The sequence below is a fragment of the Limulus polyphemus genome, unplaced genomic scaffold (genome assembly GCF_000517525.1).
Source record: "Limulus polyphemus unplaced genomic scaffold, Limulus_polyphemus-2.1.2 Scaffold5959, whole genome shotgun sequence".
Classification (NCBI taxonomy): Eukaryota; Metazoa; Arthropoda; class Merostomata; order Xiphosura; family Limulidae; genus Limulus; species Limulus polyphemus.
In genome coordinates this window covers 27,884-52,571 of record NW_013671569.1, presented here as the reverse complement: position 1 = coordinate 52,571, position 24,688 = coordinate 27,884, and the positions used below count along the sequence as shown (strand labels likewise).

General features: G+C 30.1%; 2 protein-coding genes across 2 annotated transcripts in view; one reads left to right on the top strand and one right to left on the bottom strand.

Annotated features, from left to right (window-relative positions):
* Positions 1-7,130, top strand: part of LOC106473189 (E3 ubiquitin-protein ligase RNF123-like) — a 10,504-nt gene extending 3,374 nt beyond the window's left edge. Inside the window, exons 2-5 of the mRNA XM_013933869.2 lie at positions 2,407-2,567; positions 4,138-4,259; positions 5,207-5,390; positions 6,911-7,130. Of these exons, the coding sequence (XP_013789323.1) occupies positions 2,407-2,567; positions 4,138-4,259; positions 5,207-5,390; positions 6,911-7,037 (594 nt within the window). The 3' untranslated portion in view covers positions 7,038-7,130. The remainder of the gene's footprint in view (positions 1-2,406; positions 2,568-4,137; positions 4,260-5,206; positions 5,391-6,910) is intronic.
* Positions 7,131-9,976: 2,846 nt separating this feature from the next.
* LOC106473188 (elongation of very long chain fatty acids protein 4-like) overlaps positions 9,977-24,688 on the bottom strand; it is a gene marked incomplete at its 5' end in the record, with an annotated part of 41,336 nt that continues 26,624 nt past the window's right edge. The window contains 3 exons of the mRNA XM_022401676.1: positions 9,977-15,017; positions 18,334-18,462; positions 21,862-22,014. Of these exons, the coding sequence (XP_022257384.1) occupies positions 15,015-15,017; positions 18,334-18,462; positions 21,862-22,014 (285 nt within the window). The remainder of the gene's footprint in view (positions 15,018-18,333; positions 18,463-21,861; positions 22,015-24,688) is intronic.

Below are 24,688 nucleotides of genomic sequence, written 5' to 3'. Positions count from 1 at the left end.
TAACATGAATCTACATTCATTTATCCTAAGTAGCTCTAAGTTCGTAGCATTATACATCTGTTTGTAATTAAATGTTATTGTTTTATTGCCCTTTGAACCTTGTCTAACTACTATCAGCACCATTATAAGTTGTAAGTTACTTGGGGAACATGCAGCTCACGTTACACTAACGAATTACATTATCCACGAGCTACTACAAGCTTCTCGCATGTGTTCCTTGTGAAACATTTTTATTATAATATTATTATTGTTTATTTTACCTTATCTAATCTTAACAAACCTAAAAGGATCCCTATTTTTATGTTTTAGTTACTTTTATAATTATACACAAAGAATAAACATGAAAAACAAGAAAAAAATATTTAACAATCTTCTTTTTTTTTTCTTGCTGTCGATTGTCAAATTTTTTTATACTAATAATAGTAATATACTTAATTGTTATTTAATTAAATAATGTACCAAAGAACATAGAGTAATAACATACAAAAAGTAGACAAATTCCCTTACCTCTCAAAAGTTTTCTGGCTTTTTAACTATGCGACAAGAATCGTTACAAATTCATCCAAACTAGTCGTTAATTTTTTCACAGAAACGATGTTGGTACTCTGAGTGAAATTAATATTTAATCGTTCAGAATATAACGTTATACAATACGTCATTTGACAGATGAAAACCTTGACTTTCTATTGGTTATAGGTAATATATAATGAAACGTAAAAGAGAACTATCAACCAATTGTGAAAGAGAGGAAGTGAAAGGTGGGTGTGGCAGGAGGGGGTCTGATTTTCTCTTTGATAGCTCTGTATCAAAACAAAATTGAAGACCATAAAAATTATGGTTTGTCTGAGCAATGACGATTTTATAGACAGTAATTTACATTTAATTTCGTACTTTTTCGAGGGGTGGTGGATAAAATAGGGAAGATGACATGCTAAAAGAAAATGTGTCACGTGGGTCACACTATGGAAATTCAGGATTTCTTAAAATATTGCCTTGTAGAATTAAGAAATTAAAACTTGTATACTATTAAAATATGGATTATTAGCTAAGAGTTTATGTTATTCTAATTGGTAAAACATAAACAAAAAGTATCTTTATAAAATTTTGAATGTAAGACACTAAAACCTTGTGTCATGCGCAGTAAAGGATACATGTGCCGATAGGGTTAAACATCAGAGAGAACTATTAGCAACTTCTGAAAGAGAGGATGTGATAGGTGGGCTTGGCAAGAGAGGTCTGATTTTCTATTTTATGGCTCTGTAACCAAATAAGGTTGAAAGCTATAAAAAATTATGCTTTGCCTGAGCAATGACAACATTATAATGAGTAATTCAGGTTAAATTCCATACTTCTTGGAGAGGTGGTAAATAAATTAGAGAAGAAGGGAACCTAGAGAGCAAATGTCATAACTATCATACTAGAGGATATTCATAATTTTTCTTAAATATTGCATAATAAAATTAAGAAGTTAAATCTTAAATAATATTAAAATTTTAATTATTGGTTACATTTTTATGCCACATTTATTCGTATACCATGACAAGAAAGTAGTTTAATTAAATTTTGAATGTAACTTGTTAAAACCTTCTGACATGCACAGAAAAAGATGCTTGTAGTGAGAGGGTTAATAAGCCTAATAAATTAAATAAAAATATTGTAATGTTCTATAGCCTGGAAATATAAGTTTATTGAATTATTCCCACATTTAAAATGTCACTAATAATCTTAATTGAGTAAGTTTCTTAGTTCATTTGTAATGTTTATTGTGTATTCTAAAAACCTTCTAGAAATAAACTTTCAAGTGGTAAGCACAAGATTTTGTATATAAAATACCAAAAATAATGAAGAGATCTACAGATGACCTATGTAGTATTCCTTCTACTGTGTGGAAGAATTGTAATTGTTCAGGAGATTAATTGTCTATTTGTGGTGATGAGTAAATAATTTTCTTTGAATAAAAAATCTATTAACACAAATATAACACAAAGAAAAGTTATTTAAAGAGAAAAAAATTAATATTTAAAACAAAATTATTTGACAATTCATGCATCATTACTCTTTAAAAAAAAGATAACAAGAACATCAGCGTTACAAGGACTTTCGCTGTTTAAATTATTATAAAATCATTAATGCATAATATCAATTAATCATTCCTGTAAACAAACAAAATGTGTTATTTGATAATTGATAATGAAAGGGTATTACAGATTGATATAATGTACAGTGTGGCTAATTTTAACCATCTGTTTATTTACACAAGTTATGTTGTTAAAACAATAATAGCTGTAGTTAACAGCACTCAATATATTGAATTAAGTTGTGGAACTGTTTTGTTAGTTCTTGCTTTTATAACTGTAAGTCAAAACTACAACTGTTTATGTGAATATTGGAACTCTAATTTTTCAGCTGATTTGTCAGATACTAAACAGAATGTCATCTCGATCTGGTTGTTTTGAGGTAGTTGTCAACTTAGAAGTTCGTGGTTTAGAAGCTGTTCATCATTTTCCCATTATAACAGCTGTAGTTGGTATCCTTGTATATCTGATTTTAGAAAGTCCAAAAGAAAGGTAAGCCCAGAAAATCATAGTATATCACATTTTTCAAGATTTAGTAGAGATTGGAATAGTATTATATCTCCTTAAAGCAAATATTGTGATATTCTAGAGTTTTAAAAAAACGTTTTTGCCTTTAAAGTTACATATGTAAACAGGAGAATTTGATAGTGTCACATAGTAATGTTAGTATTTTCAGGCTAGACTGGCCTGGTTTCACAGATTTATACTACTTTTCTGAAGAATGTTAATTTGTGTTTCACATAGCTACAGTTTGAGACTAGTTGTTTAATCTATGTGGCTAACATATTGAATGATACAGTTGAAAATTAAGTTCAATCCCTCCCATACCAATATGGCATATAAGATCCAGTGCTGAACCCTAGCTTAGTTAGCACAAGCTGGTAAGAATGGTGAGACACTCCCCTGGACAGGATGACAGTCCTTTGCAAGTTAACCCCAGCTAACAGCTAGAACCAATCATACAGTTGGTTAGAATGCAACAAGTGAAATGAAGTGTTTTGCTCAAGGACACAACACGTTGTGGGCCAGCCTCGAACTCACAAGCATCTGACTATGAGTCCAAAGTGCAAAGCCACTGAGCCACACTACCCCACCGAATGACACAACCTGAAGCTTACATCAAATATTTTGTAAGAAATGTATTACAAAATATTATATGTATGGTTCAGGAAATGCCCACAATCAGACGTTATCAGTGAATTTATTGTAGAGCTGCATTTTGATTCCTAAGAGTACCTATAACTCATTCTCATCAGTTTTTTTATGTATGAGCTATGCTTTGGTTCAAAAGAATACCCATAATCAGTTGCCTTCAGTTAGGTGGCTTAATGCAGAAGAGTATTCATAATATAAGTCATCCAGATTAGAACTATTATATTTATTTGATTGATTTCAGGTCTTATAACATGGTTTTGTGAAAGCTTGTGGTTAGATGTAATTAGGCCTAATAGTATTTGGTGTGGTAATTTGAGATGTTTAAAAAATGCTTGGAGGTTAACGCTTTAGCTCAGTTAGTAGAACATTAGCCTGGTGTGTGAACATCCTAGATTGAAATCCAAGTTGAGGAAATACAATATACTTAAATTACCACAATGGTAGATCAAAGAAAATCTCAGAATCTGCCCTCTTTCATTGTTGTGTTTTCAAATAAGAAATTTATTCTATTAAATTGTATAGAAGCATTTTCAAATGAGTTTCTGCTATCCTGTGAAATGTTTATTTTAAAAATACATTTTAAATTTCATTGTTCAATAAGTGTATAGTTTTTTCTGTAATCATTTATGTAACCATAAAGTAACATGCTTAAGTTATTCCTGTATAAAGACTAGTAATTCATTTTAACGTGTGATTTTAATTACATGCAAAATGTAAGCTACCAATAAAAAATTGCACAAATAGAGTATGTCTATCATTTATCTTTATGAATGAGGCCTATTGTTTATTAAAGCTATGTAGACTTTCTGGGCAACAAAAGATATGTAGTATTTAATAATATCTTTATTATCATGTCATTCATTGTAATACTGGTTTGTAACTTAAAACATATAATAAAAACTTTCAGTAGTCAACTGGCTTTAAACGTGCTGTTATCAGAACCAAGTTTTCAACTCCATTCATTTGATGCCATTCTGGGTGCATCTATTTCAACTGAGTCCAATACCAGCAATCTGAATCTTGCGAAATGTAAGGATTTTTGTTTAAATTAGATATATTTAGGTTTCCCATTGTATTTGAATTTCTCTGGTTACATAATGCTCATGTAAATGAGTGTGAATTATTTTCTCTGGTTTAGTACTGATGGATTTTACCATGCAGAAATGTTTTTGCTTCCTTTTAACATATGGACAGCAAGGGACCTTTTGGTCCTTTGAGTCTGTTCTTGTACACCCACCCTTTATATCTTACAAAATCATCAATCTCCCTCTTAAACTCATGTCAAATGCCAGCCTCCACTACTTCTGATGATAATTTTATAAGCCAATCATCCCGTTAGAAAAAATAAAACTGTCTTAACTGGAGCCTATGATTAGATTATGTTAACGGAAAAAAAAAAAAGATAGTAAAAATGAAAATACTTATATCTCTATAAAGTTGACATACAACGTTTCTGGCTTGTGCACTTCTTCCAGTTATGAAAGAAAAATGTTCCTAACATTTCAAAAGCTTTTCTTAATATCTTCAAAAACTACTACTTTTCTAAGGATTTTGAACAATTTTCCAATCTTATGTCAAACTGTAAATTGTGTTTAACAAATGCATATGCTACATGTGAAAATATAGTAACACAATAGTAGTTGCTAAACAACTGGTTAATGTTAACCTTGGGTTGTTGTTATACTATTTTTTTAATTCATGAACTAAAAATAAGTTATTGTTTATGTAGTAAATATCAACTGTTATTTCTCATGCACAGACATCGTGAAGAGTGAAAAAGTGTGGTTACAGTTTTATAATATATGTAATTTAATTTCTCTGTGAAATCAATTTATATCTGTACTTGAAATACCACTAAATTCTTTTTCAACAACCTGTATAATATCAAGTATACTGTAATAGAAAACTATGTTACACTGACTGTATTTTGTGTGGTTCTGTAATATGATATTATAAAGGTTGTACTTTGTTATTAGACACAGAGGTAACTCTCACAGAGCTCTCCCAGGCCAGCCAACTGATGGCAATGCTCACTTCTACATATCAACAAAAAGCAGCCAATGAGGCTAGTCAGGAGATAGAAGAAGAATACTTATGTACTATATGTTATGCCAGTCCAAAGTCAACAGTCTTTCAACCATGTGGTCATCAGTCTTGCAGGTATGTTTGTGTGTGTTGTGTTAGAGGATGGCCACATTTTTTCCCTGAACTTTTTAACTTCTCCTCATGATGCCACTTTGAGAAGTATTTACTTCACACTAGGGTACCACAAAAAAAAAGTTCTTCAGACAAGGACATTGTAATTTAATGGTAGGCAGTAAAATTGTATTTTTATTTACCAAAAGGATAATTGATTTAACCTATCACTAAATAAAATAGTGATTAGCCAAAGTTAGATTAAAATATACCAATAATTGATAAGCAAACAGGTTCTTAAATAAAAAGAGGAGGGTCAAAATTTTATTTTCTTTGACTGTTTTGAAATAATTTTTCTATTTCATGTGTTATAATACTCTTATATCTCTACACTCACAGTGAAACTTACAAACATGGCTTTATTGTCATGCAACATATTAATTAGATAATTTTTGTCATTGTTTTCCAACTGGAAGCATCATAAACTAGAACTTAGCCTAACTGTCTCTATTTACAGACCAAGCTTGCAAGCTAACTTCACATTTTGAAGACATGATTGTTATTACAGTAATTCCTCCTGATATTTTTACAACAAAATCTTTTGACTTTTTTTGTGATTGATTATGTGGAGCAAAAATATGAACTGACTGGCTTTCAGTAACCACATGAAAAATAATTGTCCAGGACAAAGACCTGCTGACCATTATTTATTAATCTCATCTTTTAGTTCAGTTTCACTACTTATGTTGTACAGTTTATATAATAAATAAATACAAATGTTAACTAAAGACTATGAACATTGCAGTGAATTATATTATACTTCATGTACTTCAAAGTCAAATAGCAACACTTCTGCTCTACCAACAATTTTACCTGCTTATTATAATTATATGAAAAATGTTTTCACTTTGTTTTGAAAATTAGTAAACCACAGAGCTCTTTTAGCCCTTTTCTATGACACTACTTTTTGTAGTGTCTGAATAATGAAAGATAATAACATAACAGTTGAAATACTATTGTGCACGTTTTTTTTTTATCTTACAACATTTATTAACACTTATCCACAACTACAAGTTTAAAATGAACGATTTAATTATCACTTTTAATTATGTATTTTAGAACACTGACATTTAGATTATGAAAAAATGGAATGATTGTAATAACAGGTAAACTTGTGGGATATCTAATTCAATTAACTATCCCACATTTTAAAAAATAATAATAACCTGTAATTTTCTTTTTCTGTCAAGAACAAACTCAAGTAAAGCTATGAGATCTGGATTTCTAGGAAAATAATCGATTCACGTTTACTTAATCAAAAGTTCTGCAGTACAAATAACACAATTCTTCTTTAACATGTGCAATTAACAGTGCCCTAACTTTATTGGGTGTTGGTGAGAATGAATCATGAAAGGTAATGTATATACATGTATTTAATGTGTATAAGAGCTGGTTCAGTAGAATAATTTATGTTGGTAAAACTATTTTGATGCAGTCAATTTCTTATAACTCAGATCATTATTTCATGATTTTTAATGTTGCAGAGCTTGTATATCTCACCACCTGCTTCATCACAAAGAATGTTTCTTCTGCAAAGCTGTAATAACTAACGTTACTACAAATGATGGAACTGTACTACATGAATCAAGAGAAGATACGAAGGAGTCCTGAACATTGTCAGATGAGCAAAAATGCACTCATTGAGGTTTTTAATTTATTTATTATAGATAGGTAGGTGAATAATAAAGCCTAATTTGTATGTGATTTGATTTTGTTGTGATTTCTGCAGCAGTTATTCCCAGTCCCTGGTATGCTTTTAAATTTTATAAGTCCATGAAAATGAATGAAATAAAATAGGTAAATTTAACTAAAATCAAGGCTTTTCTTTGATCAATAGAATACGAAAGAAAAGGATATTTCATTGTATTGTATATTCATTTTTAAAATATATATAACCCAAAAAACCTACTATGCAAATTAATGCTGAGAAAATTCATAAAGTTTAAAATTAAAAAAAGCCCACAACAAAAATGTATGTATAGTTATAACAGTCCTCATGACCAGAGATGGAGAAACACCATTTTTCAGTGCAGGTTAACTAAAGCTTGGTCTCCAGGGATAAGCTTTAATTACCACTCTTGATCACTTTTACAAATAAAATAGTTTACTGTAAGAAAGAGCAATACAGTGTATCCTTTCTTTCCATAGAAACGTCACCTTTGTTACTTTACTACAAAAATATATATTTTAAGTTACTCAAGTACACTGTGAACATGTCTCTGGGGTATGTGGATATATATTTGGTATGAAAGTGAAAGTACTTTAAGCCTATAAAGTTAATTATAACTGAGCAGTAGACTCCAACCCTCCACCCCTTGTTTTTGGTTATTTATTACTATACACCAAGTTGGTGAATGTTAATTTAGTACTAACCATTCATACAAAATATGTAATCCTAGTAGATATGACACACTCATATTCCAAGTTTAGGTCTGTAGATTCTAAAGGAAAACAAAATTATATTCCAAAAGTGAGAAATGTACACACTGATCCCTTTCCAAGTATCTAAACACATATCCAGTTTTACCACATTATTTTCAAAAGATTCATGTAACAAAATGCTAAAGAACAAACTAGCCTTCAACTAAATAAATAATCGTTACTATACTATAGTTTACAATCATTGTACATATTGAAATGTTATATAATCTAGACCTCATTGCTGGTTACATTACAAACTTTGCTTTCTTCAAGATTTTGTTTTTGAAGCTATATCACGAATCTGTACCAAACTTTTGATATTTACCTATCTAGAAAAACTTCACAAAATAAACTATAAGTATTCTTTTAAGAATGTGTGTTACTAGGTTTGAGCTACAGGCCACTCCAGGAACAGATCTTCAGCTAGTAACTTAAAATAGGGTCAAACTTATGGCTGCCTGAAAGATCTGCCTATCATGAAAATAATTACCATGATGTTAGCTTTTTCTTCTTCATCATTGCATATACAGTTCTTGTTTATTAGCATTCAAGTTAAAATAATTTTATACAATACTCTGATTTAAATATTGAGGACAATGATTTTATCATCAACTATTATTCTTAACCATATCACTACCATGGACCAGCTTGCTGCTTTCCTAAACTGTCATGAAGAACTAAAATGCAAGTAAACATTATGATTTACAAAAGAATATACTTTTTGTGTGTGAAATCCCATCGATTGGTGGTTGAAAAACACTGATCTAGTTCACTTGATTGTCTTGTTTCATCATATTCAACTACCATATTATGCACTGGCCTGTAAAAATATTGTTGGATGTTAAATTATAATTGATAAAAAATAAATTTTAAGATCATATTAAAGTGTTTAAATGCCCATTATATTTCTCATATGGAAAAATACTGTATCTAACATGCCACCCCCAAAAAGAAATATATATCTGTACATTTTCATTAACACAAAACTAGAAACAAATATACATTTTAGCAAACCAACAGAACACTACAAGTTTAAAAATTCAAACAAATGTGTATCTCAACTGCCCAACTGATGAATGAAACTGTTTTCCAAATCATTTATTTGGCAACTGTCATGCGGTTAGTATAAGCCTACTTTTGTCGTACTTTTGATATGTCACAACAATTTATAATTGTATTGTTTTATACCTTGGCTCTATACTTCTGAAAATCATATAAATTTAGCAGTAAACTATAAAAAACAAAGTACTAAAAGAAACATTCCTTGTTTGAACATCATATGGCATAATAACTCTTTTAAAAACTTTAGTACAAATAATTAAACACCATGCAATGATGGGTTTTATCCTAAAGACTAGATCGTATTAGTCAAGTAAAATCCCTGAAGTCAATAATGGAAATTATTAGTTTTATATGGTGTTATTCTTTTAAAATTAATAAGCTGCCCTCAAATGAGATTGTATGCCTTTTTATTTCACAAATTAATCAACTTGTATAATCAGAACAAGTTCTACCAAAACCTTGAGAAATACCTAATTCAGCAAACATTAACTTAAAAGGTAATCAAGAGCATATTTTATTGTCTTGCAAGATAAAATAAGTAACTGCCTTTTGTAACTCTATTTGAATTGCTCTGACTAAATGCATGTTCATGCTTTTAGCTTTGGATGAATTAATTCCATGTATAAGAATGATCTAAATATTTGTACAAGCAAAACCCACAACTCTTAAACTTGCAGTATTTGTTCCAGAACATTCAGACTTGGGGAAGGGTAATGTATTCTTCTGCCAAAAATTGTAAGTGTGAAAATTTCATTACATGAAGAGCTAATATATTTTGTCATGGTTCATTAAAACACAGTATCCTTATGTTCTGTTACCATGCACGTTAAATGAATTTTTCTTGCTCATATAAATCTTATGAAGTATGGTGTTATTGTTATTATCCAGACTTAACTGTGCTCCAGCAGTTTACTAATCAGTTCTTTGTAATTAATAAAAGTGTTTTCTTTCTGTGATTGAATTTTTTCTTTAGAATTAAACATTTTCATCTTATATAACAAATTTTACTTAATTTGTAAAGAAATTAGATTTTTCTAATTTTGAGATATTAAATATGTATCTGGTAATTATTTATTTTCTTACTTTCCAAATATATGAAATTAAATGACAAGAGTCTATTGTAATATTTCATTGAATACAGTTTCTTTAACACTGTTTAATCTCAAGTCATGTTATTTTGTGCATGTATTCTATAAGAATAACCTGTCAAATTTGCTGACCAAGTTAAACCTGATAAAGCAGTTACTGTTTAAAGTTTGTAGAATCCTGGTAAATTAAGCCTGATGAGGCAGTTAATTCAATTTTTAACTGATCAAAACATTAAGAAATTAAATTTGTTCATCTACCAATACTTTTCTTATATATGTTACAATTTATTCATTGACAACTAAAATGGACATCATAAAGTGTTCAGCAGAAAGCATGAGGAAAATCACTGATAAAAAGTATCTAGAGACAAAATTTAGAATGTTGACTTTGAAAGGCAGTTTTAGTGAAATTCTCAAAATTAATCATTGGCCACCTGACATATAGTAAACCCTACTGTTTCTTGTGTCCTAGGTCTTAAAAATATGCAACATAAACATACAAGACATTTACAAGCTCCTTATATTAATATAGCTGTTTTACACATAACTTGTGATCAAGAAAGTCCTTTATTTTAGCTGCCTTTGTTCCTCTGTCATTCTCTGAAGATGATACTTGTTCAGCTCATTGTGGGTATGGCTGTAATGCTGCATCACTGATATCTCAAAGTTATAACCTCCTTTCAGCTGTTTTTATATCTATATACGCTCATGTTTAAGTAAGCTTAAAATACATATAAATACTGCAACAATCACATACACACACAGCTCAAAACTGAACTACTTAATAATAACACACACACACACCAAAAGCATTGTATTCTCACAAAAAATCACGTAAGAATTCCTGTTAGAAATGGGAACGAAAACAAATTGTCATACACGGGCTCAAGAGCTTTGGAATATAATTTATCCCTTTTTTTGCACTAAAATTATTTTTCCATGTAAATTCATGTAGACAATATTAATAACAGAACATGAAGCTGCCCTATACAAGACTTTCTGAAACACAGTTAAGATTCTGTGATAAAATTTGAGTAAAAATGAACAATCTTATATAGAAAATGCAAATCATTTAAAATCTCAAAAATAAGGAATATGCTAAAAGTATTATATCTCAAAAAATGACATGCACACAGATTTTTTTGCCTGTTTGTCGTAATGTTTATTGAACAATTTGCTTTGCACGAGCTCAACCATTCAATAGAACTAATTATTTTTACCAAAATTCATTATTCTTTCTTAAGATGTGAATGTTTTACAGTTTGAGAAATTGGTGATTGTCAGAACAGATTCACTGAGCTACTAAATATTATGCACCTTCAGAACTCCGACAGTATTTTATTCTCTTTACAGTCTGATTATTATAATATAATTCTTAATTTTTCATGATTATAAAAGTGTGTAATATTTCATAGCAACATACAAAAATTGATTTAAAAAATAAAATAAATAAACCCTCTTCTGGTCAATTAATGTTTCCAGCTGTTAAGCTTCTATAAAGTATCCAAAAAATTCCAGCTCATTAACTCTCTAATGATATATTACTTAGTGTTTCAGCTGAGGTAATACTCCAAAGAATTCCAGTCAATATTCCACAATTAAGCATAGATTATTTATGCTATTATTTAATTTATTTGGGAGTTGAAAACCTTAGCTTACTTGGCTACACCCCAATAAAGGTAACGGTATAATGATAATCAATAAATTCATCTTTAGTTTCTGTGTGTACAATTTTAATGAGTTATTTTCACTTACTTCTACTTGTTAAGACCATCATTTTGAAAAGTACACCTGTATGAAAAATTTCAAAAGAAAAGTTTAATTTTGCATTTTCATTTATAATTCTGCTTCTACTGACATTTTAGAAACATTATAGCACTCCTCGACATGTTTTGTTAACATGTACTCCATATATGTTATATTTCTGTTAAATATAACTTTCAAGAGAAGAAAGTCTGTCAGGCTCAGAAATTCCTACTGCTTTTTTACCAGAGCCTACAAGTATATTCTTCAAATCTAGAACACTGAACCCTTAGCTTACACAATGACACATACAGCTATGGCCAAAAGATTTGCACCACCCCAGAATATCAGATGTTGATTCATGAAGTTGAAAGTATCCTGCTGAATAATGGTATGTTTAAAGGCTGAATGGAAGTGCCTACAAGGATACCTTGACCTTTTGGTGCCCTATTGGGTACAAGCCTGAGATCATTAAGTATAGTTTGAGAAAACATAGAATGCACTGCAAATACTATGGCATCTGGTAGACCTTTGTGATATCATTTCATAGTTTCTTTGCTTAAATTATGTTCATGTACTCTTTTTATAATTGTATCTCATTCCTAAAATTCTAGGGTGATACAGAACTCTTTGCCATAGTTATATATGTCAGGAAAAGCAAATGAAGATTACATGGATTAGCATTGTAAATTTTACAAGCTGGCTAATAATTGTGAAATAAAATCTCAGTTAATACTTTGGAGCAGTATGTTAAGTATTAACTTCATTCATGTTCGGTATATATTGGTCTGACCAATCAAACATTTCTTTCTTTCATAAATCCATTTCCTTCATTTTCATAAAAAAATTTTCTGTTACTGATATCTGTCGAACTATAAATATATGACTATAATGGAAAAATGTATGTGCTGAAGTACTAGTGACTACGAAAAACATTATTTTATTAGAATACCAAAATTCCGAGTTAAAAAACTGCCAAGTTGTCCAATTATTAACCACTGATTATAATGAAAGTAATTTCAACTAATTTTAAAATGCAAATACTTTTTAATTGCACTCTAATATATTAGCTGCTATTATTTTATAATAAAATACGAAACAAATATTATGGTAAATTACATTGCCTTATTAAACAAAAATAAATGTATCTTACTTGGCTTCTACTGGACAGTCATACTATAGTTCAGTAGGAGTAGCTAACACAATGCATTAACTTAAAAAAAAACTGCCAACAAAGAAATGGCAAAAGTTGTATTCAACAGTGATGATATAAAAATGAATGTGCAATTTTTTTCTAAGGAAAAACAGCTAAATATAGGGGGAGAAAAAAACAAGACAGGAGTAGCATGCTGCACTTATTTTATATACAGAAAATATTTGGATGAAGTAAAAGGAGACTTCATAGTTTAAAAAGTTACAAATAATAAAAATATACTTTTAAAATGTATAACTGTCATCAACGTTTCGTGGTGCATTGATTCTTTTACATAAACTCAACCATGTTAACATAATTCTGGTACAACAGAGCAGTAGAATTGAAAAGCATTAACAGGATTATGAAGTTTGACATCTGAAATAAAAATCCCACAAATACCTATACCAGCTAAAAACTGAGTCTTCCAATAAACTAATGGTAAGAATTTAGGACTGATTTATCACATCATTAAAGAAATATCAAGTGTATACCACTGGTTAAAATTTCACCATCGTCCAAGAATAATCCAGTAAACCTGTAAAAATGCAGTTAACTAACATATAAGTATGACACTGTAAATTCACTGAAAACAAAACATATAACTAGCATTTATGAGGGGTACAATAAATTAAAAAACATTTGTATAACATGCTTTAGTAGACATCACAGTTACAAAAACAATTTCTGCAAGAAAGAAAAAATTGACTTATAATAAATAAAAATAAATCACATTTCAGTATCAGTGTTAAAACTATCTAAAATGAGGTTTAAAAATAAGAAAATAAAACAATACAGCATTTATCACATTAATGTAGAATCATTAGATTATTTAAAAAACATTGATGACATGGACCAATTAATACAACAAGGTAAGTGGTTATTGATTAAAACATTTCAATAAACACAAATTAATTCATGCCATTTTAGTTATCAATGGTTTTAATTAACAGTTTCCTTAATTTTACATTTGTTTATATTGCTGTCTTTGTGTACATTTAACTAAACAGTTTATTCCACGTATTCAGAATTTAGACATAACCTTAAACTGTATGTTCACTTTTATACATGTTAAAAAAATTCACTCTTTGATGTAAAATACATGGGACATTATCCACAAAATTTTAAAACTTCTAGATATTCTAAATAATTAAAATGGAAGGAGTTAATCTAAATTTAATTTTTTTAGTTACAAGACTACACTACCTTGGCATATTTACTGAACTGTGTCATCATTTCTTTTCATCACCTGATGATGTCACATTAATGCGATGAAACATTATGATATTGTGTGTTCTTTTTTCTAAACCTCATTGTAGCTGTTCTTATCTCTTGACTGTTTAAAATGCAATTTCCCTCAAGGAAAAGAAGACTGAATAACATTTAGATATTGTTCAGTAGACCTCAACATAGATTTCAATAAAATTATTTGACTAGCATCTGAGATATGGCACAGTAAACAAAACAAGAAAAATAATAATTTAATAACATTTGGGTATGACTCATTAAACCTAAAAAATAATAATAATCAGCGTTACCATAATATAGTAGAAATCAAGCATTTGGTTAACATTTAGACATTTCCAGTTGACCTCAAGGAAAATACCCTACTAGAATCAGGAACAACACCTGTTGGATGATCCAATAAACTTCAGAAACAAACAAACAAAAAAAACATTTAAGCATGTCCTGTAAGTTTCAAAGACAAATGAATAACTGATAAGCATTTGGTTAACAACTAGGTTTAGTGCTGTAAAAGCAGGAAAAATGAGTAAACCCTACTAACATCTAGGGGTGATTTAGCAGATCTTAGCCAAAACAAAGAAAACTTGTGGCATAATGGAAGGATGTTGAAATAACTAAAGGGTGTAGTCCCCTTGACATCAGTAATCACTACAATGAATTATGTTCCACATGTGGTCAAGTTAGCTTCAGGGAACAGAAACACAGCAAACCAAATTTCTGGGTGTGGTTCAGAAATCACCAGAAACAAAAAGAAATTGAACCAGCATTTGAATGTGATCCAGTAGACTTTGATGAACCTCTTGATAGGCAGTGCGTAGAAACAGACATCTTCAAAAATTACTGAAATAGAAAAAAAAGAAAAGAAAGATATATATATATATATTTAATCTTACAGGGTGTATTTGTACATGTCTTTTAAATCTGAAAATCCTACAGAATAAGTTTTGAACACATTCTTTAAATAAAATTAATACTTAATGGAAGTGTGATATATTGATTCACCTTAACTCAAAGAAAACAATAAATCAATATCCAGTACTTGCAATACTAAGGCAGAAAAATAAAGCCAGTGCAGGCACTAGACTCATGGGAATATCCAGGCAGAGGCCAAAGCATGGACTCCTCTCTTCCATCCTCTCTCTGGATGGCTTCTACTTTGCTTGGAAAGGACTTTCACATACAAAATAAGCAAATCACTAAAAAATTACAAATTCAGAATACTTTTTCAACAACTGAAACATGACAAACTCACCCCAATCGATTAGAAATTGATCTTTGGTAATTCTACAGAAGCAGGGTCCTTGATTATTTTAGAGAAGTCCAACTAGCAACAAACATCATGGATGTTTCAGCTGGATGACTCAAACAATCTCTCAATATTGTTGAAAGCAAATAGTTCTTGATTAACTTAAAATGTGAAAAACTTATCTCTCCTGATGCCACAGACACAGTCAAAAGAGATACAATGCAATACTAAGGTCTGAAAGAGGTCCAACAAATTTTCTTTGTAAATATAATTAAGCATCTCCATCAGCAAATTTGACACATCAACTAAGAAGGCATTGACAGTTGAGCAAATCTCAAGTCACCAGCATCAATGTCATTCATTTTTATAGCTAAATATTTGTAATTTACACTTATAGATGTTTCCACCTATGGCCTTTCTCATCTCTGATACTAAAAATAAAATAAAAAAACTGTTGTTCACAATGGTTACAGCTGTATTAACTAATGACAGAAAGAAACCTCATTCATATCTCTCCTTGTACTTTGGACTACTATATCTAGACATTTATACTCAAGCATAATGTTCCTCCATCACTCATATTTCTGCATGGGAATTATTTAAACATTCATATCATCTAATAATTACCACAAAGGAATGTGAGCTGGTACAATCCAATTTTCACTATAACATTGTAGAAATGTGAGCAGTATATGAATTTCATTTTTAAGGGCATCCACCGCTCGGGTTCTGAAATGGTCTTCTTCTGCAATTGACTTCAAACGAAACATTGTACCATCCAATAAAACACACTATGAAGGACCCTGAAAGGATCTTTCATGCAAGGTTTTATGCCCTAATGCAATTGCAGTGTCCTTTATTGGAAATGCATGATTTACCAGTACTTCATTGAGTTTATATCGAAGCACTTTAACACTTTTAATACAGTACTCCTAGTAAACGTCTCAGCTGTTTAACATTAAGTTAGATAATATAATGTTTGAGTATGAACCAGCAGTGAGTAGAAGAACTGACGACATAAGCTGTAGCAAACCAAAAAATGTTACAGACAACACTGATGATTTATCAGCATCCAAAATAACTAAATTCAGAGTAGATGAAAGACACTTCCATGCATTGAAGCTGTCCTTTGAAATAGTGTTATCACATTTTATAAAAGAACACAGAAAAAACCAAAATACCATCTGAATACCAAGAATACACAATTTATGATTGGATAACTTTGTCCCCATTTTTCAGGTGGATGTAGTAGTTTTCCTTCATAAAGCACACCATGAAACTGTGCCATTATTTTGTGGAAATCCAATGTCCATTGCTTGCTTGGGACATTTTTTGATCAGTTCAAATCTTTGTGTCTCAGTTAGTTTTTCTGGTCATAGTGCTTGGTTATCAGACATCTGAATGACCTCTGTGGGCTCTAATTATGATTCAAGGTCCTCTGATTCTGTTTGCACATTTTCCACTGTTTCAGTAGACTTACTCCAAAATCTAGTATCTCATAAATTGAAGCTAATATCCCACTTGGAAAAAGAACTTTGGTCAACAAAGATGGAACTTTCCTCATTTTCTGCCTCTTTCAATGCAAAGAACATAGTGAATTTAGGATGTCCTACCATGCATTTGGTTATTTTACAATGAAATCTAACCTTCTGAGCATGCTGAGATACAAGAATTTCACTACTACTATAGTATCATTCACTGCTACTGCACACCACTTTGTCTACAGATGAACTAACATGTAATGCATAGGTAGCAATTATAAGAACCCATGAGTGAAAGCAATGAAGAATATGTTAACATATGTCAACCACAATACATATGCTATATACAGTACCGACAAGACAAGTTGTTCATATGTTGTCAATATCAACACGGGCTTCTAAAATTTTTAGACACCAGCTAATTGGATAAAAGCAATAGTTAGTGCCTCACAAATCAGCACTTCAAGCTTTGCAAAGAGCATATGCCATTTTATGTCAACAACTGTAATGTTAAACAGTGTCATGAACTAGACTAAGCCACATTAAGGGGACATATTTGGTTAAATTTATGTTTTTTTCCTACTCTGTAGATGTAACTTTGCTTAGTCTCCCCTAAACACATACCATGGCCTGGGGCCCTGGTTCCTAGCCCCTATATCTGGTGCTGAACAAACCACTTCTTTATAAGAACTTGATTAACAGTTCAATACTTCTTTGCTAACTAATAAACTATGGAGTTCAACAAAAAATAATTCTAAACAACAGTGTGTATGCTAATACACACTAGCATTTTGAGGATTTTTATTGGGAGGAGGGTAGTATCACAAGGAAGTCAATTGTTATTAAGTACAGAAGAAATAGTGTCTATATATTCTTTTTAGATATAAAAAGCCTAAAATACCACAGGTTATCTTTATACAGCTTTGTGGCAGTCTGATGTTGTTTCAAACCACCCCCAGGTTTCATGTAATGAGACATACTTCTTTTGTTTCAAGTTACACAGTATGATTACCCTATCCTTAAAAAAAATTAATACTAATGTCATTGGGAATCACTATGTAGGGTGAATTTTAAAATCTCAAAACTTTAAGTCCTGATATCTCAAGTGGGGGAGAAGAGGGCTTTTGGAAGGCAAAATATAATTTTTAAAAATTGCTTCTTTTCCCAATGTAGTGTCTTCATCGAGAGAAATAATCAAGTATGAAAAACAAAAATACACAGAAGTACAAAAACAAAGAGGTTCACACTCAGTATAAAAATCTAATAAATAACACAAACCTGTTAACTTTAAAAGAAAATTAATAAAGTTTCTGCTCATATTTTTAAGTTGAATGCAAATTCACAATCTGGCTTGTTTCAAAAAAATTCAGATTACATCTTTTTACACATAATTTTTTGCACATATATTTGAACAACGTTAAATACTTACCTCTCTATAAAACTTGTTTTTTGAGTTGTTATTGCCTGATGGAAATAGGGCATTTCCAACTAAACCTTTTTTCTTTTCGAGCTCGAAATTACTAGAAATGTTTTTGTCTTTGTTTTTTGCTGATGTAGCCTGTTCAAAAATTTTTAAAAAGTTTAAACAAAATTACAACATCTTCAAACTGTTTTTTCTTTCTTTCTTTTTGTTTTTTTTAGCATAAGCATACTATATATTTTTTTATTTAAACAACTAAAACACTGACACAGATATTTAAAGGTGATATTTTAGGGCTTATTCAAAGAAGAGAAAATTCTTGCAACCAGCTAATGACAATCAAAACCACAATAATTAAAATATCTTACTGCCAAAGTAAGTTTAGCTATTTTCCATGTATATTTTTTAATTATGGGAAGACTTTAAATATAATTATTCAGGGTTTAGAAAAGATTCAACAATCCAATCTTGTTCTAATGAAGCCTCACACATAACGAAGCAACAGACACTGACATGAAGTAACCAGGAAACACCTAGAACAACTTATTCATGTGAAGTGATTTCTAAAGAAGCCAATTTTTAATTCTAATTAATCAGAATATGGTCTGGAGTAAGTTTCAAGTTTTCATTGGATCTCATCTTATATAGTGCTTCTGAATAAATACACTAAAGAGCAAAAAGTATGTCCTTAATACATCTTCTGTACTAGTTACTACATGATTTTACTCATTAAAGAATAACCTCTAAGTAAGTAAAGAATTAATTGAAAAAAAAGATAGTTTTTGATATATTCATTTATTTTTGTTCAATTATATTTTGCAGTAAGTACTTCTTTTTAAATTCCTCAGTGATTTAAGTACACAAATTTATGAGTGTTTGAAATAGATAAAACTTTTATGTTTAACATACATTTCACTTAATTTATAATTCAAAAATCCAAATGTCCCTGTACGTGTAAAAAAGTTTCTCCAAGCATTTGAATCAGGCTGTGAATGTACCATATTTCTAAGGAAAAAATCACAATATTTGACGAACATCTAAGTGTGTCCAGTTGACCACAGGGAAAATATTTACTTTTTCAGAATCAGGGGTTATCCAATAATCTCGGTATATGATTAAAACTTTCCAATGTAATGTCTTCACAAATACTAATAACAGTAAAATATATTAAAATACTCAACAATCAACATTGTATAATAGACAATTAAAATTTTAATTAAAAACCGATCAACAGTCAAAAGAAGGCACTCTACATGCAACATCAAAAAATTCTAAAAAAAATGGAATGAGTGGGAGAAAAATATTTGGACATGTACTCAGGAAAGTTGGAGAAGTATAAATTGAAACTAGAAGCAAAGTATAATTTTTTATTGAACAGAGACAGTAAAAAGAAGAAAAAACTACATGAGTTAGAATCGCTACCTGAACCTTATGCTAACTTAGTAAGAAATAGAAATTTATTAATAAATCAGATATTGTATTAAACGATAAACAGATTGATGTGCTTATCAAGGGGATGGGAAAATCTTCGAAAAGAAGATTTTATTACAGAAGTGGAAACAGGTTTGAATAAAATTAAGGATATTAATAAAGTTGATATCATTAGAGCTGAATGTAAAGAGTTAGTAAATAATTTTAAAGTCAATTTGGAGAAAAATTAAAATGTACAAGTCTTAAAGTTGTTAAACAACTTGGATATTGTAATTTGTAAAGCTGACAAAGGAGGTCAAATAGAAATAATTATATTAACAATGTTGAGGAGTTGCTAAATGAAGATATATATGAAAAGGTTAAAAACAACCCTCTTAACAAATTTCATGAATTGATTAAAGAAAATGTTAAACACTATATAAGCTTAACTCCCCCAGAGAAAAAATATTTGGTTTCAAGTAGTTTTGTAATTCCAAGATTTTATGCTTTACCGATAGTTCACAAAATAGGAGGTTCCTATAGACCCATAGTATGAAATATAAGTTCATCCTTTTACAATGTAGCTAAATTTTTAGGATGTAAGTATACTTTTCTGAGTGATAAAAACACTTATATCATTAAAAATTCTATCGAATTTGTAGAAATAATAAGTAAGGGGAATTTAAATAATGATGATATACTTGTATCTTTTGATACTGTGTCACTATTCATGAAAGTACTTATTGATAAAGCTATTAATTGTTTTGAAGACAAATTACAAATGAATAATGTGCCAGCTATTGAAATTTTAGACATGATAAATTTAACAAAAACTTGTGAGTAATTATTTTTTTCAATTTAATAATAAGATCTATAAACAGACTGAAGGCCTAGCTATGGGTTCTCCATTATCTCCCTTGCTGTGTGATCTTTTTGTAGATAGGTTTGAAACAGATACTTTACAGAATAGTTTACCATGTACTACAGCATGATATAGCCCAATTGGTCAATGGTGTACCCAGAAAATCAGGTTTGATTCACCAATATTTTGTCAAGAATATTAAATATAAGGTAATATGGTACGGTACAGCTTTACTGGGCAGTTTTACAATAAAGAATTAACATAAAGTGCAGAGCATATCCACAGAAGAGGAGTATAGCAATAGAAATTGATCAGCTTAACCACAAAACACCTAAAACAACTTATTCACATGGGCAGAGAGTGCAAACAAGCCAATTTTTAATTCTGATTAATCTGCATAACATAAAATAAATACCAAAAAATAAAAAAGTTGTAATAAAAACTGAAAAATCCAATGAAACAATCTTCTTGAGCTATTTGTTACTATACTGAAACACAGCAGACAATGAATTGGATCCAGAATGAAAACAAAATATGCTTATATTGAAATATATAAAAAACAAACAGCGAGAGAGATATTACCAATGGTTTCTTTAGTGATGTAAAAAAGGTCATACACAGTTAGTCAAACATTTTAATATAAAACTCCAAGAACAAAAACATGGCTATAGCTCCCCATTTTTGTTTCACTTTATTATTTTGTTTCATGGAAAGGCCATGAAACTTCAATAATAAAGCAAACTTATTGCAACTAAGTGTAAAAAACAGAAAGTGAAATGAAAATTTTAAAAAAGGAATAACAGTGGAGGTCTTAAAAAGACAAAAAACATTCACATTAATATTTAAAATAACAGAAACAAATGCAACACTGATCTGTGTTTAAATGTAGATATATATGAAATAGCAACCATGATTAAAAAAAGAAACAGCACACCCTACTTCTTTATTGCATCTTGTACATGGGTCCACTCTCAACCACAGGAGTGGAAGATAATTTTTTAAATAATGATAATAACAGTATATAATGAATTAGGAGCAGTAAAAGGATTAAGTAGTAAGAGAGCATTTTTATCTTGAGTCTACAACAATGATGAGATTTTTTCTTTAAGAAAAAACACATCTTTAAATCAAAGAAGAAACAAGTAGGACAGTCAGGTGTGCCGTGTAATCTGAACCAGTATTTGAGATGCACATTATATGTTAAAAAAACTGAATGGCAAGACCACAGATTCAAACTTTTTGAAAATTAAAAAAGTATGAATTACCTGAGCTCTCTTGTAATTTTTTCTGTAAAAATCTCCAAACAAGATAATGAACGAGAATGTGTATGCAACGAAAGCATATTCCATCCAGCGAGTGAAAGGACAGTTTGTAACAATAGCATAAATACCCAAAGCCATAGCAGCAGAAAACTGTACCTGTAAAAAAATATTTTCATTGCAGCAAAAATGTTTTTGAATGATACAAAAAGTATCTTAAGAGACTTTTATCACATGAAGTAATTAACAATGGCATTTAGAAGCGAGTTTGATGTCAGAAGTCATCCATTCACTCATAACTGTTACAACTACCCAATGTTAATGCTCGACAAAATAAAAATTTCAACATTAAATACTAAAGACATGCTTCATGCTGTTGTCTATCATGCCTTACCTTGTTTACTGTTGAAGTATATGGAAGGCATTTTGAACATTTGATGTGACTTGCATTGATACTACTATTCTTAAGATGTAAATCGTAATCTTTTTCAAAGTCACCTCGCACTGCCATCTATGTACTTTTTATAACTATAAAAACGCATTCTGCAAAGCTGTAGGGTGTCTATACCACATCATAAATTATATTGAAACTTTTTTATTTTGTGCCAACTCTGCATTATCTTTATGAAAACTATATTTAAATAAATATATATATTAAATACAGTCTTTATAAAGGTAACACATCAGTTCCATTAATTTTAGCATCTTAGGAAAGAGGACACAATGCGACAGAATTTCTCTGTCAGACATGTTGCTCTGGGTTAGATAAAATACAGGTTGCTCATCAGTCAAAAACCTAACTTTATTTTTACTGTAAGCAGATATTCTAAAATAAGCTTGGTATGTTGACCTTACAAATATCAATATGTCTAACTTAATTTTCTTTAATGATTTACTACGAACTTATAATATAGTGAGATCCGATAAAAATCTGTATAGTTCACACCTTTTTAAGAGGAGTGAACACCCACATGCAATATTTGAAATTCAAACCAATAATTTAATCATCTAATACAGGAGTTTCTTGCTAAATTAAATTGATAGTTGTCACTGAAAATCCAACTAAAAACAGAAAAGTGTAATTTTTCCTACCACAGTATTGTGCATTATGCAGGGGCTTATCACTTTGATACACTAGCATAAAACATGCATGCTTAGTTCTGTTACTACATTAATGTTCAACATAAGTTTGTAGTGTCTCTTACATATCTAAAAGTAGTCCTTACATACGATCAAATCATAACAAAATTAAAACAATACATGTAAGTTTGCCCTAAAGAAAACTTATATCTCTCGTGTTTTGCACATGAATATTTGCTATAACTAACACCAACATAAGCCCAACAAGTGTTTGACAGTTCACTGCAACTCAGCCAATATCAACGAAAAAAACATAAACTGAAAAATTGGAAAAGCATCTTGTGACTTGAAAATTTTGCTTGTTCTGTAAACTTGTTTGTTTTAAATATTTGCACAAAGCTGAACAAGAAATATCTACACTAGTTGTCCCTAACTTTGTACTAGTCTAATTAAATACTGGGATTTGACTATCACTCTTCTATATACCCATAGCCCCAAAGTGCAGACCAACATTTTTACAGAAACACGACGAGAACCATAGATGCTGAGATTCATTGTCTATCATGTTAACCATAAAAGTCTGTTTTACTGGTGTTTGAATAGTTCTGTGATGCTATTTTAAAGTGTAAACATTGAGATTATTTAACACTATTAGAAAGATGTTGCTTCAAGTCAATGACTCACTAAAATGAGCTGATTCACCATGAACGAAGTATGACTTGTACAAGTGGAAAGTGAGTTCTTTGTTGTTGTTTTTTCTAGTTCCCTGGTATTTAGCACCAGATTTTTAGGGTAGTTTGAGAATTGGTAATTTAATGCTTAATAAAGAAATTTCAAATAAAAATAATGCCTTGCTTTCAGCATTATTACACGTATGGAAAACATTCATACTTCAAACACAGTTATTAAACATTGCTTAATTTGTATACTGTAAAAACTTGTGTGTGAACATGTGAATATATTGTTTGAGTAAATTTAAAATTCAAAATCTCATCTGAATAGCCCAAAAGTATGTAAGAGAAATATCCTTTTTATAAAATTAAATATTATCATTAGTGAAATTAGTAAACATGATAAAGACAATAAACCTCAAATTACTCATTTGTTTTTATACTGATCACTGCTGGTAGGGTCTAAATGTTGCATCATATTGAGAAGTGTACATTTTCTCCTGTAATACCACTTAGAACTGACAAAAACAAATAAATAAGAGAGAGATGGAATCACTCATATTAAGGTATAATATACATGGCACCCTAACAGTAATTAGTAGGATTAATTCCAACACTCATGATACTTCTGTATAAATTTCTTGTGTGACTCTTACATTATTAGGGGTCCTGTAACCAACTAATTTACGGATTCATAAACAGTTTGATGTACAGATTGTTCAAAAAAGTGTTAAAAAATATGATGGGGTAATGAACTTTTTTCGTATTCTAGGGTTAAGTATTTGATTGTCTATTTTCCACATCTAACCTGATAGTTTTTCTTAAGGCTTGTCATTTCCATTTTTAACCAGAAATGTGTAATTCTGTGTATATCATCTACTTATATTTATCTTTGTCACTTTACAATATATTACTTTAGTTTCAATAAAAATTTTAAATGTTTTTGAATTCAAACTACATTCCATTCTTTTATGTATTACCCCCCCCCCCCCAAACCCTAAGCTCGTTCGTAAACCAAAAACGTTTTAAGTTTAATACTAACCTAGTACAACTTAGTTTAACTAAATTAAAGTTTTTAAAAG